Below are 18486 nucleotides of genomic sequence, written 5' to 3' on the forward strand. Positions count from 1 at the left end.
AATTGATCACATAATTAGAAGTAAAACACTCCTCAGCAAATGCAAAAGAAGGAAAATCATAACAACCAACCTCTCAGACCACTGTGCAAACAAATTAGAACTCAGGATTAAGAAACTCACTCAAAACTGCACAACTACATAGAAACTGAACAATCTGATTCTGAATAACTACTGGGTAAATAACAGAATTCAGACAGAAATAAAGAAGTTCTTTGAAACCAATGAGAACAAAGATACAATGTGCCAGAATCTCTGGGACACAGCTAAAGCAGTGTTTAGAGGGAAATTTACAGCACTAAATGCCCACAGGAGAAAGCGGGAAAGATCTAAAATCAACACCCTAACATCACAATTGAAAGAACTAGAGAAGCCAGAGCAAGCAAATCAAAAGCTAGCAGAAGACAAGAAAAAACTAAGATCAGAGCAGAATTGAAGGAGACGGAAACATTTAAAAAAAAAAAAAAAAAAAATCAACGAATCCAGGAGGTGTTTTTTTGAAGAGATTAACAAAATAGACTGCTAGATAGACTAATAAAGAAAAATAGAGAAGAATCAAATAGACACAATAAAAAATGATAAAGGGGATATCACCACTGATCCCACAGAAATACAAACTATCATCAGAGAATACTACAAACACCTCTACGCAAATAAACAGGAACCTGTTTAAGCGATAAGATGCTCTTTCAATTGGAAGAGTCTATATATAGAAAGGCTTTACAGATATGAGATTTTATTGGCAAAACGAGACCATAAGCAGTGGCTGGACCTTCATTAATCAGCCTGTATTTCATATTACATTTTGTTGATTTTAAATTGTTGAAGTTTGAGACAGTAAAATGGTGATCTTATAGGCTATACAATGTACCTTTCTACATATACTTCCCACTTAGGAGAGCATATGGAGTTAGGTATACCAGACTCTTTTAGCTATAAAATACACTATTCATGTACCTGCCTTTTTCTGATTACAGGCTTGTCAACCTACTTTTTAAAATTGTTTTTATTCATTTAAATTTTTTGTGGATATATACATAGGTGTATATATTAACCTATTTTCTGATTATGATGTGGATGCCCATTTAGGCACTCCTATTCTGTAAGTTCAAAGGAGCACTAGAGGTCAAAAGCCATTTTGTCACTTAATAAGAAAAATATCTATTTTAAATCTTCTCTTACTGTTTTATGAAAGGATAGGACACACACAAGAATAACTAGAGCATACACCCCAATAATGGGAACTGACCATATGTGATTCAATAAAAAACAAACATATTAACAGCCTTATCTTTCAAATTCATACAGTATAGCTCTTTATCCTCAGAGGTTGAAGTCCGTATTTTCATTACGTCTGCCCTTTCTACCTCACTGAACTAAGAGAAAACATACAAATGTGTACTACGAGTCAATAGTAAAGTAATCCTCCCCTATACTGCAAACTAAGGACGTAGGATTAATGGTTTCTCCCTTAGAGCTAAAAACAGGGGTAGGAGGGATACTATCGTGTATAGAAGCAATAAAAAGGGGTTACAGTATTCAGTGTTCAGCCATGCATTATCCAAAGGAGAAGAAACATTTCAAGTCAACTTAATCTGATCCCAACTTCACAAACTAACATTTTTGTTGTAATTTGCTTTCCCAAGTACATGTGCTTATCAAGAGCAATATATTTGTCAGTTGTATGTGAATATTCTGCTGCTTGTTATATCTCATTTAAGATTACTGAATTTCCATTTTTATTTATATATCACTTTTTAAACTTAAAGTTAACTCCTCCCACCCCAATGTGGATCTGCTAGATGATCTGAGGCAATCAGGCTTCTGCGTCTGCAAAACTGAGTACTAGATTCTGGTTGATAATAAATTCACTGGCAAAAGGCTGTCTTCTCAGTCATTTTTGAGCTTTTCTTGATGGGACCTACCATCCATATTGAAAGATCTCCTGTTTTGGAATTGATGAAATCGATTTAATATTCCCAAAAACATTTAATTATCAGCTTCTATTGTAGAACAGCTTCTACCCAAATATCATCTTCAATCCCACTGACTTCACTTTTCCAACTCCTGATTTTAGAGTGTAGTAAAGCCTTGAGAACTGAGAACAGAGGCTACCATTTCAAAATTGGCATGGCAAAAAGTGTACTTCATAGACTAGAAGAAGAGTAGCGGTCACAGTGTTATTATCCCTGTAATCTCTACGTCTGGAAGGTAAGACTATGTAGCACCAGAGATAAGAGTCAAAGTTATTGAAGTGTAATATAATAAAAATATAAATACACTTCTGCCTATCAACTAAAGAAGCAGAAAATGAGTAACCATCCAACAGAGGATCTCCCCAGAGTGAAAAATTACAACAGAAGTAGTGGCAGGAATAGATTTCCTGATTTAAATAGTAAACCATGTTGCCTTTTATAGAGTATATGAATGAAATTGGCAAGAGTAGCTAATTAATTATAGCTGATTACTCTATCAAATCTCTTGGTAGCATAAGCAAAACTTTAACTTTTTATAATTATTTGGAGTCAATGCACTCCAAATGCAGTATGCTCCATCCATAGGGCATATACATTTTAAAGGCTTTTTTCCTAAAAGTCTTCACTGCAATTTTAGATACTGGTATTTTGAGAACTAGAATTAAATAAGACAATTCATAATATAGTGCAAGAAGGCTGAACATTTTAAATATATCTACAGTATTGGAAAACTTAAGATATGTAGTTTTGTATTTTGTGTAGAAATGACAAGTCTCAGATGAAAACATTAAACTTTACCATACTAAAAGCAGTGGTAGTCCAGAAATTTACCAACCTTCAGGATCGAGTAGTTTCTCTATGCCTAATTGATATCTGGCGATGTTGAATGCATGTTCCAGTCGTTGTGTGGCTGACTGCTGGCAAACCACACTATTCCAGTCAAATAGGTCTGGCCTAAAACACATAAACATACACACATACACAAAGACAAATATGAATCAATCTAGAATGTTCCATGAGATTTACTTCCATGCTTAATTTTCATTGACAACCAATGCCCATAGTCCTTAAGTCTTGAGTGCAATTCATTTACCCTTTAAAACATTTCTATTTAAACAAGTCATAATTTTAATGGAAGATCTCATTGGGTGTGGTGGCTCATGCCTGTAATCTCAACAATTTGGGAGATGGAGGTGGGCAGATCCTTTGAGCCAAGAAGTTCGAGACCAGCCTAGACAATTTGGTGAAACCCTGTTTCTACAAAAAAAAAAAAAAGAAAGAAAGAAAGAAAGAAAAACTAGCTGGGTGTGGTGTCACATGCCTACAGTTCCAACTACTCAGAAGGCTGAAGTGGGAGGATCACCTGAGCCCAGGGAGGTTGAGGGTTCAGTGAACCATAATCGTGCCACTGTACTCTAGCCTGGGCAACAGAGTGAAACCCTGTATCAAAAAAGAATGCTGAGGATGTATACCTTAAATACATACAACGTTTATTTGTCAATTATACAGCAATAAAGATGTGGGGAAAAAAGAAAATCCTGAAGATGACAAATAATCTACGCTAGCTTATCCAAGCAACAAAAATTTATCTATCTCATCCGGTCTCGTGGATTTCAATACCAGGCATTTACTGGTAATGCCCAGTTTTATAAGTCTAACCCAGACCTCTTCCCTAAACTTCAAATTATAGATTCTTCTAAATACTCATTATCTCCATTTAGTAATCACAAGCTTCAAGTGTCCTGAACTGAGCTTCTGATATTTATCCTCATCATACTCCCCCAAACCTACCTACTTTTCTTGCTGTTCTCCCTTCCTCAATAATGAACAACGTGATTAAAATTGCAGTTGCTCAGATAAAAACCCTTGGAGTCATCCTTAATGACTATTTTACTCTCACACGACATTTAATTCAAAATGTATGCAGAATTTGACTGCTTCTGACTATCCTCACTGCTATCACTCTAGTCCAAAATCCATTTTATCTTGCATGAATCATCACAATAGCCTCATAACTGTTCCCTCTTCTCTCACTCTTGCCTGCGTTAATCAGTGCACAGCAGAGTTGCCAGAGTGATCTGTTAACATGTTTCATCATATCCGTCTTCTCAAATCTCTGCATTAGCAGAAGTACAAATTACGTATTTCATGTGATCTACGAAGTCCAACAGGGTCCAGGTCCCTATTAACTCTCTGATTTTATTTCTGGTCTCTTTCCTCATATTCCATAAACAGGATCCATAGTTTCCTGCACTTGGATTTGGAATTCGCTTTTCGAAGACATAAACATGGCTCACTCCTTTACTTCCATTGGGTCTTTACTCGAAAATCACATCACTGATAAGTTCTTCCCTGCCCAAGCCCTATCTAAAATTGCATGCTGGCCAGGCACCTTGGCTCACACCTGTAAACCAAGCACTTTGGGAGGCTGAGGCTGAAGGATTTGCTTGAGGCCAGGAGTTAGAGACCAACCTGAACCACATAGTGAGACCTGGTCTCTACAACTTTAAAAAAAAAAAAAAAAATAGCCAAGTGTGCTGCATGCCCCTGTGGTCCCAGCTACTCAGGAGGCTGAGGTTGGAGAATCACTTGAGCCTGGGTGGCTATAGTGAGCCATGATTTTACCACTGCACTCCAGCCTGGGTGACTGAGCAACAACCAGTCTCCTAAATAGATAAATGAAAGAAAATTGCATGCCTCAAATCAAACTCACATATACTTATTTTCTTTCTCCTTATCTGCTTTATACTATTCTCATTAGCACTTACTACTTAACGTATTATATAATTTAATTAAATTTCTCTGTGTATCTTTCTCTTCCACTAGAATGTACAATCTTTTATTGCCTATTTTGTTCACTGCTGGAAACCTAGCCTGACACAAAATAAAGGCTCAAGAAATATTTATCAACTACACGAGAGAATGGATGAGCACATGAAACATACATACCATGTTACTTGATAATAGAGAAAATGCAAAGGAGTGTAAGAGGCAGTTCTTGTCTTATAAGGATTTTAAATTTGATGAGCAAGAAAAATGAAGAAGCCATGTGAATTAATTAAACTCTAAATGTGGAAAAACACAGACAATAAGAAAATGTTTTGTAAAATCTGAAGCGGTCAAGAAAGTTTTCTGAGGCTGAAAGACAGATTAAATAGACGTTTCGACTTGCATAAAAAAAAGTATTGATAATAGAATTCTAAGTTGTGTGAGTATTAGAGAATTAAAGTTCTTAGGGAAGGAAAAAAGCAAAACATGCTCAGATAATCAAGACCTCACAGGCCTGGCTCCATTGGAAGATTCTAAGTATCAAGTGGTGGGAGATAGGTTTAAGAGAAAGAAACTGGCTGAGTTTGCATAAGGTGTTGGCTGTTAACGTATTATAATTTATCCCAACAGCACTGGAAATCATTAGTCAAGTGGTTCTTCACCTATTCTGAATCACAGACACCTTTGAGAATCTGTTGAGAGCTATGAAACTTCTACTCCTACAAAAAAACTCTCCATATCTGTGAACAGAGTCTACATACAGTTTTAGAATATTTGAATCTATTAATGGACTCCTGTTTAAAAGCTCATGCTATGCAAAAACAAAAAAACAAAATAACGAAAAAGACAAAAGAAAAGTTACAAAGGTAGTTTAGCTGTTATTTTTCTAAAACTGTAATTCAAAATTGGCCAGGCGCAGTGGCTCCCGCCTATACTCCCAGCACTTTGGGAGGCCGAGACGGGTCGATCACCTGAGGCCAGGATTTCGAGACCAGCCTGGACAACATGGTAAAACCCCGACACTACTAAAAATACAAAAATTAGCAGGGGATGGTGGCTCGTGCCTATAGTCCCAGCTACTCAGGAGGCTGAGGCAGTAGAATCGCTTGAACCTGGTAAGTGGAGGTTGCAGTGAGCCAAGGTTGGCCCACTGCGCTCTAGCCTGTGCAACAGAGCGAGACTCCGTCTCAAAAAAATATATAAATAAAGGTATAGGTTTATCGGTTTCTTCTTAATTGCTTCTACTCTAGTTAATACACCAGAATTTTTACAATTATTAGGAAATCGAATCCCTCCATATTTTCCAATACCCCTAACAGCTAACAAGCTTATGGAAACTAGCTTATTTACAAATTGGATAATGCCTTTGTTATGAAAAATATATTAAAAAATTAAAAAATTGTAGAATATTTAGGGGACTTTTAAGTTCACGATGCACACTCTGCCTTATCTTCATTTTTTTTTGTAGGCAATGGGAGTAAAAAAAGAACATAGGTGGGAACATATGAGAAACTAGTTTTCTCATCTATGGCATAGTATACAAGGTTAAAATGAGTATGAGAAAAAAGAGCATTGCTTATGTATTCGTGCTGTATTCCCTTGTCTTACCTTCCCCATTTCCTTGGCCACTAACTAACCAACTGAGTGTGTGGATATCTTATCTAAGTCATACAATTTATTTGAGCTTTGGCATTCTCATTCAAAAAGCATTGCACCAAAAGGCCTTTGAGGTCACGTCTAGCATTAAAAATGAATTGAATTCTTTTATACTATTAAAATTAATTAACATTTTAAATATCTATGACTTTCAAATGCATAAAAATTGTAAAACTAACCAACTATGAAGGAAACCCACACAGCATTTGATGTTAACCTGGACCATAATTTATTGACTTGCAACCAAGGATCACCAGATTTTTAATTAAATCAACACCATGATTAGGATAGTGTAAATTTAAATCCTAGCTCCACCACATGTTAGCCAAACACTTTTAGGTAAATTACATAACCTCTCTATGACTCAATTTATATATTTGTGAGATGGGTAAAATGACAGCATCTACGTCATGGAACTTGATTGAATATTTTACCTAGAACGGTGTCTACAAAATAATAATTGTTTAAAAACATTCGTTTCTATTACTTTGCTGTAATGTTAATTACATTTATATAAGAAGAGTGATGTATTTTCAATTTACAGACTCAAGCCAAAAACACCTATCTTTACAGAACTGATATAAATGTTACAAATACTACTGATGCAAACAGAATGTAATCCGAAATGGGAGGTGGAGAAGAGGCGAGAGTAAGGATGTGTGATGATTTTGTCGTTTTTCATATTGGTCAAAAGTTCCTTTGTAAACTTGGTAAAAATTTAAAAAGAGGTATACTCATACCATTTAATGTAATAAAAGCAAAAATTACAAGTATAAAATGATTATAAGTAATAAAATTAGGAAATACCTGGGGATGAAACATAATATGGCTGGTTTTCATACTATGGAGTCAATACCTATACTGTTAGAAATTAGTTTGTCACCAAGTAGAAACATTATCACACATATTATTATAACCATCAGGAACCAAAGTACAAGTAGCTGACAGTGACTGCATCTAAGAATTGAAATGTGATAATTAAGATTGGGGTCATGAAGACACATTGCGTTTCTGTTTTCCCTTTGCTCCTGATTCTAGTGTTCGTCTGCTTCTAATTTGCTGTGGTAATACAACTAAAATAAGGATTTAGGAAGACAATTGTAACTTTATAGTTATTGTAATTTTATCTGCATCTTTTGTACATATTTCTAAGCAATTATCATTGGGTTTTAACACAAAAAGTAGAAATCTGGCTTACTTTGAAGGGTATTGTAGTGGACTTTGTGTTTTATCACACAACTGCCATGACCCTTAGTCAATCCTTATGCTCTATATTAACTACATGTCTTTGTTCTGTATAGTTGAACCACTCAATTATTGAAATGAGGGCACCTCATGACATTCCTAATTGTGCCAATGACAATCGCTATGGAACAGAGAGTTCAACCATTTTTTTCTTTAGATAAAGAATATGAACATCTGTCAAATACAAAAAGAAGGGGGAGATGATTCATGAAAGAGCATTAAACAACTGTGAAGAACCTCTTGAAAAGTAACCATGTAATACATAAAGAGAGTTACTGATGATTCATCCAATATGACAGGAGAGAGTATATAAATGAGGATATTTTGACAGAGAAAGAGTGGGTCAGGGACAGATAAAACAGGGCAATTTGGGTATGTTTACTGTATTACCTACAAATGTATTCAGAAATCATTAAATAGAATATTAACAAATATAGAGTGGGAACATGCTTGCAGGATTGAAGTCTTCCACTTGAAGGAAAAAACGTTAGAGAGCCAACAAGGACCACATAACCTGATCCTTGATATTTTTATTCATCTGCAAATGTGTACATGAACAGCAAAATCAATATTTTCAGGCCCTTAGTGTTAAGCATGTGGCTGCATAAATGAGCATTGACTTAAAACACAGACAGAATGTCTCTATCCCTTCTCATCTAACTGTATTGAGGCTGTGGAAACATTTTCTTCTGTCATACGAGAAACAATGTTAACATTGCTTAACGTGACATTTGAATGCATGTCTGCCTCTATTCTAAATCAGGTTGCTGAGTAATTCACCTGGAAACCCAGTCGGGATGGGGTTAATTACATCCAGCTGGAGCAAGACACCTGACAAAGATGCTTATTTGAAATGTGTTTGCTCTTGGACTGAGCTTTACCTTAGAGAAAATTCATATTCTGAGCTTTTCTAGAAGCAGGATTGGCATAGGAAAATGGTAGAGTGGTCAAAAAAAAAAAAAAATCAAAGTGAGAAAACATAACTTGCACTGAAAATTAGGCAAGATGCAGTCCAGTGACATTTTAAACAGTTAATTAGGCAATGCATTTAGCCCTGGGTTGGGTAAATGAAATGGGTAACAGGAAGACCAAAATAGAGTGACTGTAGTCCCTCTCTCTCAAATACACACACACACGCATATATATATATATATATATATATATATATATATATATATACACACACACACATATATACATATATACAGAGTATAAATGGTGTAGTATATATGGCATATAGTATATATTGTATCTCTAAGTGTATGTGTACATATACATATGTATTTCCTACACCGCTTTGCTTTTTCTTGAACTGTTATTAATTCATTTACTGAACTTTACACAAGAAAAGCAAAAAAAATCTTCTTTTTCATCTTAAATATAATGTTGAATGGAATATAGTTAAGGACTTTGGTTCACTGTATTACAGTGAATTCTTTTTATTAAAATCCACAAAAGATCTCTCTCTTGCTTTATAGCAATTGATTTGCTGTTCCAGAGCAATTGTTTCTGTTGGTATTCTGAACATTGCGTCATACAATTAATTGTGTTCTGCTCTTTGTCTTGGTTACTAAAATGCTCTGAGCATCTTATGACCCTGAACTAGAACAAAGTATACAGGGCTTTATGGTGTTTGATATCAAAGTGTGTATCTGATAAGACAGATGTTTCTTTCTCCACACTACTTATCTGATGATGGTAATTAATTTAACTACAACTACTCACATGAGATCTAGTATCATTTTTACCTGTATAGTTTAGGCTTATACAAACACATTATCTGTATAAAAAGACCAACCCCATTCTCAGCAAAGTTAGAATACAACCTGGATTTACTGGGAGTCCCAGTGTCAAACATATTGATACTCTCCCCCTCCACTATAACCACTTTCACACTCCGCTAATGTTAATGTTTCAACAACTGAATTATATGTATCACATAGAACACTGGAAAATATTCTTAATTAGTTCATTCCAATGGAACGTTAGATCAATGTGGTCAATGTACATAACATGTTGTAAAGTAGGACATGATCTGGAACCATACTGGGGAAAAATATGTCATCAGAGTCTAAATCACCACTTTTACAAGTTATTTAATGTCTCAGTAATCTTCTTACCTATGACTATGGATGAGAGCATTCAAAGCCAGGCCATCAGACCAGCTGGTGGTGAAGTTGATTACATTAACCTGTGGATAATTACGAGTTGATTGTCGGACCCAGCTCAGGAGAATCTTTTCACTGTTGGTTTGTTGCAATCCAGCCATGATATTTTTCATTACATTTTTGACCTACATGTGGAAATAAATTTTCATAAGAAAATGCATTCCTTGAGCAAGAACCATGCAAACTTAAATATGAATATCCTTGATCTTCAGTGATAAACAGAAATTTTAGGGCCAATTAGTAATGAGACATAATAGATTCTACCAGAAGTTAAGTCTATTCTCAAAGGCTAGGAGTCTATTCTGATTCATTGGTATCTATGCCATACCATTTACTGAATGTGGTCACTATTACTCCTGGATTCTGCCATATTAGACCCAACATTTACTGTTTATAGAATTGCTCACCTTCTAGCTTTCAATGAACAAGCTAAAGAGGACAGTGTATAAAACATTAGGCTTATTGTTAACCAAGGACTTAAGATATAAAAGCGCTTTTTGGATAGGAGGAATACTATACATAATTGTTTTTTAAAGTATATGTTCAAATTTTGCCTTTGCTATTAATTGTGGTAATTGGACAAGTTGCTTAACCTCTTCTAGGCCTCATTTCTGTGTATCTTACATGCAAGGTTAGTGTAAGATCAAAGTACAAAATATGGTCAAATAAAACCCCTGATTTCACACCATCATTTAACGCAAGTTATATTTATTAGCTGAACTGAAAAGAAGACAGAAATGTTTGCCTACCTAAAATAAAGAAAAAAAACAACAAAGGAAGGAAATATTCATCCCTAAGAGCTAGCTGTACATATGTAGCCTTGGTTCTATTTTCATTACTTGGTTTCCATGTATTTGATTGTCTCATAGGCTTCGTGCATGTGCAGATGTTATTCAACAGATTATCAAGTTTAATTCTTCTGAGTCATCTGATGCAGAAATCCATTCTAAGCATTTTTTCTAAGTTTCATGAATGCAGTGACGCTTCATAGAAAAAACTGTCTACATCTTTTATTAAAGAATTATTATTTATTAAAGACTGCTTTTTAAATATAAGCCCCTTATGAGATGCTGGAAGAAGACATCTATGTAAAAGTGATCAGTCTGTACCACTAAGCACTTTCCTTCTGGGAAGGTTAAGGTTCATATACTATCAACATTTGATCAGATGATGAATATTTATTGTGCATTCTAAATATGACAATTTTATTTTTTCATCCATATAGAAGTTAACAAACGCCTTTGGGGTAAATGCATATTTTAACATCTCCAATGTTAGTCATCTTTTTATTAAAAAATAAATGCAAATTTTAGGATATACTACTAAATCTCATTTTAACATACTTTTAAAAGATTTGAGATGATGCTTTGTAAACACAGCAATGATTCGGAGATATGAAATCTTTGCATGTATCTGTCACAATCCCTTGATAACTAAGCCTATTATTTAGGAGTGGATTATCCAAGTTTTCCTAATTCCTTCTTGACCTACTTATTTAGTCAGTTACTCAGTGAATACAGGTCAAATAATTATGTAATTTGTCTCATATTCTAAAATTATAAATTGCTCAACCTTTATGTACAGTGACTGCAGGAGGTGTATTTTGTGTCATGTGCTAAATTAGGGTTGGAATCAGCAGATAGTGGCTTAATGGTGGTAATGGATTTGCAATAATCAAGCAATCCTCCAATGATGAATGTGATTCATTTGTGAAATGCTTGACCAGTCTGCCCTCTATGTGCATAACGTTAAAGGACAACAAAGTATTCAATCCAAAACTCCTTTATAGCATCATTATGTCACTAATTCAGCTTATCAGCCTCAGCCTCGCTGTTATTGCTTCTACTTAGGTGCAAATGTTGCTCAGACAAAAGAAAATAATAAAGGGCAATGTATGATAATCATGTCTCCTTTTCCTACATAAAAGGCAGTTATCAAAAAATCACTGAGCTGGTCCCAAAGGTGAGCCTGTAAACAGAAAACTGTCCCGTCCTCAGGTCTCACTGTCTCTAAAGGAGGCTCAATTTAAACAGATGTATTTGTGTGTGTGCGCGCATACAACTATAAATCAATTTTTAAAAGGAAAAAAGTTGAAATGTCTTTGAGCAGTGATTTTTAAAAATGACTAGGAGTTAACTGGGCCAAGAAGGCATGATGGACATGGAGGTGCACCACCAAGATTGACCTTCAAGGAAGGGCGTGTTGCTCCAGCTGTGGTCAGGCAGCTTCTAGTTGTTAGTTCTCTCAGGTACCACCTGAGTTGCAGAGTCCTGCCAGCCAATGTCACACCCTTTCTAGGGCAACCCACTACTATTGACTGATGAAGGGGCATAGTATAAACACTCAGCCATTTTAACCCCATTTGAGACAACTCTGAGGGGTCATCCTAGCTGCAAGTTGTCTATGGGATTTGAATAAGTGTGTCATAGGGTCTACGTCACAGCTCTAGTTCTTCCTCTTTCCACTCCTGTCACCTCTGCCCTTCTACAGGTGTTTTTTTTTTTTTTTCCAGGGCATGGCTTAATAAACATGCTGCCTGCCAAACTCAACTCCAAAGTCTACTCCCCAGAACCCAGACTGTGATTAAAAGAAGTTGCAGCAGAGGAATAGAAATGAAGAGGGTAGGAATAATCTTATATGGTAAGGATAGTTTCTGTGAAGCTCTGCAGAAGAGCAGAGCAAGAACTGTCTTGCACAGAAGTGACTTGGTAGGCAGGAATTTACAGGGATGGCTTTCAGCAGTGCAAACGTCATCATTCTCCTGTAATTGCAAATTGTATCAATAATATGAACATTCTAAAGTGAATTAGCGTTGCCATTAAGTACATCCCTTGAATTGTCCAGTAAAAGTATGGACCTGACTTCTGATAGCTCACCACTGTTAGCAAGATTTGTTATTATAACCAGCTGGTTGCCAGAGCCAAGTTTAGCACTCTGAAAAAAATGGATTGCACTTAAGAAGGAAGAAAAAGATGCCAAACACATGTTATATGCTTTGCAATTTTGTTCAAAGCTGCCTATGTTACAAAATATGCGTTACTGTTTTAGGCTAGCAATTTTATTTGAGATGGACACTGGAAAAACAGTAATAGGAAAACAGAGTTTGCATTCCTGAGTTTTCACAAGTTCAATGAGAAGTCCTCCATGGCACTATTAATAACATAGTATGTGGCATTAGAAAAAGGGGCCAACATGGTTCTATCTGTAAATGCTGCTCTTTATCTGATAGATCTAGAATGTACATTAAGTTGACCAAAATGTCCTTTAATCTTTGCTGAAATTCAAGGGCTTCTACCATTTAATAGGAAGGAAAATATGTAATGTTGGTGTAAAAGAAAAAAAAGAAAAAAAAACATTTTTATATTCACTGGATTATGATGAAGAACACTGAGCAAGATAATTTTTCAAAGTGTGCTTAATAGTTTTAGAACAGGACAGTGTGATATAAGAGAGATGAGATAAGTAAGCAGAGGCTGGGAAGAGTCTACAGTCTTGCAGTCTCAAGGATATGGTGATTCAAGGGCATAAATGAAAAACAACAGGCTATAAGAGAGGTCTCAGACAAAGATTTAAAAAGCATTCCTTCTGATATTCCTCAATGCAAAAGCGCCTCCACATGCTAATAATGAAAAATGGGCTGGGTGCGGTGGCTCACGCCTATAATCCCAACACTTTGGGAGGCCGAGACGGGCGGATCACAAGGTCAGGAGATCGAGACCATCCTGGCTAACACGGTGAAACCCCATCTCTACTGAACAAAATACAAAAAATTAGCCGGGCGTGGTGGCGGGCGCCTGTAGTCCCAGCTACTTGGGAGGCTGAGGCAAGAGAATGGCGGGAACCCAGGAGGCGGAGCTTGCAGTGAGCAGAGATCGCGCCACTGCACTCCAGCCTGGATGACAGAGCGAGACTCCATCTCAAAAATAAAAAATAAAAAAATAATAAAAAATGAACAACTTGCAAGCAAGTGAAGAAATTATCAGACATAATAGTCTTGAAAGCTTATCTTGGACTAGTTCAGATGGAGTTGGAAAGGGCTTCAGGATATTTTTTAAAATGGTAAGGTCATATAAGAAGTAGTATAAACAATAAATACAGTTCAGAGTGCCTTTTGGAGCTCTGTGCATGCTTGAGTTCTTCTGCTGGCTTTGTCAAAACTTACATCTGTCTTACGCAAAGCGGTATCTGCAAACTGGATTCACTCTAGGAATTATTTGTTACTATGCCATAAGATAAAGTCAACAATTCAGCGTGCATCAAGAAACTTATGTAGCGATTTTACAGAGTACCATTTATGTCTATTGTATTTAATAATAAAGGAGGAAGCATGGGTGTTGGGCGTCTTATTTTTGTAACGCTTTGGTTTTATTCTATCTTACATACAATGGATTAGGGGAAAAGTGTTCCTTCCTCAAGATATTTTCAGAAGTACTGAGCAACCTATGAAAAGCAGTTTGGGGAGAGATGGGGTATGTTGCTTGCTGGTTCTATTTGACACCATCACTATATGGAACGGGCTGAAAATCGGCCAACTTGGGCTCACTTAAGGCTCCTATGAGCTATTCTTTGTTGCCAGCACATATTAATTCCCGATCTTTCTCTTCCCCTCTCCCCGCTTACTGTTGTAAAGTAGCATTAAGCCTGTTCAGAGAATTTGGAATAAAAATATATGGGGGCCAATTAGGAGAGCAACATGGCTGCTGAATTTAATAGGTACTCTTTGTGTCTACTCACTATTTGACTCTGAGCAAGAGCAATCTACAATTCAAGTTAAAATTCAAGCCGGGCGCGGTGGCTCATGCCTGCAATCCCAGCACTTTGCGAGGCCGAGGCAGGAGGATCACGAGGTCAGGAGATCGAGACCATCCTGGCTAACACGGTGAAACCCCGTCTCTACTAAAAATACAAAAAAAAAATTAGCCGGGGGTGGTGGCGGGCGCCTGTAGTCCCAGCTACTCGGGAGGCTGAGGCAGGAGAATGGCGGGAACCCGGGAGGCGGAGCTTGCAGTGAGCCGAGATCGCGCCACTGCACTCCAGCCTGGGCGACAGAGCAACTCTCTCTCAAAAAAAAAAAAAAAAAAAAATTCAAGTTTACCGAATGAAGCCATGATATCTGCTACATTAGGGCTGGATCTGAACTATTACCCTCATTGAAAGAAGCCAGACACAAAAGAACATGTATTATATTGATATAAAATATCCAAAAAGGCAAATACGTATGGACAGAAATAGATTGACAATTGCCTAGGGCTGGGGTGGGAGTGAAAAATGACTGTAAATGGAGAAGAAACTTCTTTTTAAGGTGGTGGAAAAGTGCCAAAATTAGATTGCTATGATGGCTATATAACTCTGTAAATATCCTGCAAATTTTAATGAACGTGGTGGGGGGGAATTATTCATCCCTCAAAATAGTTTGAGAGGCTACCAAGAATCAGACTAAACCAGATTGATGCAAATTGAATTTTACACTTAGAATGAGTACATTGATGGTCTAACAATTACATTTCAAAGGAGCTGGTTTATAAAAAAGTAATCCCGACCAGTAAAAATAGCAGTCATTTCTCAGCCTCCAAATTTTTTAAATGAGTGGAAAACTTTAAGCAATCAATACAAGTCATATGATACACCTCAAATAAAAGTGGTATACTACACTGAGTGCCTTGCAGATATTCTCCCACTTAATCGTGATAAGAAATACATACACATTTATTTTTATTTTTACTCTTTTGATAGTGAAGGGACCATGGCCCAGAACAGGGGTGGCAATATACCAAATGCAACTAAGATGGTAACTGTGGAAGTTTAAATTCAAGTTCATGTTGGTATATATATATATATACACACATACATATTTATACATATGTGTATAACGGGTTACTATTATGTATATATATACAATGAGTGGAAAATATTAGTGGATATAAGTTCATGTATGATTATGTATACATATTATGATTATTATACTATTATGTATATATGTACAATGAGTGGATAATATTAGTGGATATAAGTTCATGTTGGTCTTATATATACATATATAATGTGTGGATATGAGTGTGTGTATATACACACATGCATATTGTATATATGTGTGTATATATAGACACTCATTATATATATACGCATATATACTACACACACACACACACACACACGGGTGTGTGTCTGTATCTTTTCCACAAATCCTTCAACCCATTTTGCAGAGGTCAAATAGACAGTCGGAAGACCCTATGCTCAGGTGACTTAAAAATAATTTCCACATCACATTATGGAGTTTGTATGTATTACACACATTTATTGATAGAGATACCCATATTCTACTAATCTTTTATTGGCAATAATTTATGTTAAGAATACCCAAGACTGAGAAAGCCTCATTCCTTTGGTAGTGATTAAAATAAAACATACTAAATTAACTTATAGACAAGTTATAGAACATACATTTGTGAAAAAAATTACTCACTACTCACCTATGATTGGGACTTTGTATTTTTACCTTATACTTACTCAATGAAATAAAATTTTGAAAAATATTCCTGTAAATGTACCAGAACCTATTTTATTCCGTGATGATCCTTAACATTTCAGACGACATGGTAGTGTCAATTTAAAAAGCAGCACTATGGAGCAGGGTTTGTTATTGTTAGAAATACACATTTGTTTCACACATCAAGGGTAAAAATTAAAAAACAAGATTAATGTTACCGAAAAGGAAACCATTCATCAGGATTCTTACCTGCCAGTGGAGGATTATATTCCAAATCAAACCAAGAGTCAGTTTATGATTTCCATCTACGATGTCAGTACTTCCAATATTCACTAAATCAACCTGTTAAAGAAAGGGGTAAAACATTTGAAGGAAAGAGACCAAATGCCTAGTTGCAATAATAATAATAAAAACGTGAAGGTAATTACATTTAGCTATTTTCAGAGACTTAGCATTGAAGCTTTTTAAAAATAATCTAAAAATTACACAAAAATGCATGTGTAAAATCACTTTCCATAACAAACAAGCACCCCAAATATATTTACTTTCAGCACATGAATAGATTACTGCAGATTAAAGAGGCCAACTGGAGTATCTCCAAATAAAATGTCATAAAGGATGTTTAAAATTAAGATATGCTTTGTAGTATAGAATTACAACTCAGAAAAATTCACCAATACTTCCACCTAGCTCCAAGGAGTGCCATTATAATTAAGGCTGACTGCATTTTAGTAAAATGCCTCTGTTTTAGAATGAGTGTTAGGTCTCTAATAAACAATGGAGCAAACTGCCAGCTCTCTTATCTCTGTCTAGGACTGTGTTTGGAAATGAAAATCTGGCAGGGTTTTATTTGCCTTAATCAAGGCAAATCTCTGTGTCTCCTGTCCTTCACACTCCTCAAATGTTTAGGTGGAGTAAGGTTAAACACAAGCATCTGAAAAGTAAGCATATGAAAAGATGTTCAATGTTTTTAGCCAATAGAGGAATGCAAATTGTAACCACAATAATATATCACTGCACATTTACCATAATGGTTAAAATTTAAAAATAGTGCCATAAAATACTGGTGAGGGTGTGGAGAAACTGGATGACTCAACCCCTGCTAGTGGAAATGCAAATGATATAGCCACTTTGGAAAACAGTCTGGCAGTTTCTCACAAAACTGAACATGTACTTATTATACAATCTGGTAACTGGGCTCTTGAGCATTTATCTCAAGGAAATGAAAACACATGTGTACACAAAAACCTGCACCTAAGTGTTCATACTACGTTTATTTGTAATAGCCCCAAACTGGGAACCCAGATGCCCTCAGGGGTAGATAAACAAACCATAGTACAGCCACACCATGGAATAACACTCATCAATGAAAAGAACAAACTATTGATACATGCAGCAAATTGGATGAATTTCATGGACATTATGCTAAGTGGGGAAAAAGTCATTCTGAAAGGGTAGCATACTATATGAGTCTGTATCTATAAGAGTCTTGAAAAGACAAAGTTACAGAAATAGAGAACAGAATAGCAGTTGGCAGACGTCAGGAATGGGGGTAAGATGTGGGGTAGCTGAATGTTCTTATAAAAGGGCAATATGAGGGACCCTTGTAATGGTGGAACTGTTCTGCATATTGACTCTGATGGTGGATTTACAAATCTACACACGTAATAATGTTGCATAGAACTAAATACACACATATGCATGCACACATACACATAAATATGAGTAAAGCTGGGAAAATCTGAATACTATTGGTGGGTTATATGAATGTTGACATCTTGGTCATGATATCATATTTTAGTTTTATAAGATGTTACTACATCGAAGGGGAGATTAATCATTCAAGAATAAGAAAGCATCATCATCTGCATCATCATCTGGGGATTCCTCATATGGCAGTAGAGGAGAGAAATTCCTCCATAAGGAAAAGCCACTATGAATTTATCTATTGATTCATTGATTCACTAACTCAACAAGTACCTTTTGGCTATGTGCCAGGCAATGAAGTAATAAGAGCATGTAAAAGTAAAAACCTTCTGCTTTCATGAAACTTAATTCTAGTGGTAGTGACAATCAGATGATATAGCACTGAAGATTCAAGCAGTTAAGCAGAGAATATGCGATTTTTAGGAAACAGACACTCATACTGCGGGAAGCACTCCTGGTAGATACGTTTTGGCTTGCCATA

The 18486-nt window shown here is 36.0% G+C and overlaps 1 protein-coding gene across 1 annotated transcript in view; it reads right to left on the reverse strand.

The window, feature by feature from the left end:
• DMD (dystrophin) overlaps positions 1 to 18486 on the reverse strand; it is a 2218635-nt gene that overhangs the window by 1680458 nt on the left and 519691 nt on the right. The window contains exons 5-7 of the mRNA XM_063601607.1: positions 16548 to 16640; positions 9764 to 9936; positions 2809 to 2927 (exon numbers count right to left, since the gene is read on the reverse strand). Coding sequence (XP_063457677.1) covers positions 2809 to 2927; positions 9764 to 9936; positions 16548 to 16640 — 385 coding nt within the window. The remainder of the gene's footprint in view (positions 1 to 2808; positions 2928 to 9763; positions 9937 to 16547; positions 16641 to 18486) is intronic.

The sequence above is a fragment of the Pan paniscus genome, chromosome X (genome assembly GCF_029289425.2).
Source record: "Pan paniscus chromosome X, NHGRI_mPanPan1-v2.0_pri, whole genome shotgun sequence".
Classification (NCBI taxonomy): domain Eukaryota; kingdom Metazoa; phylum Chordata; class Mammalia; order Primates; family Hominidae; genus Pan; species Pan paniscus.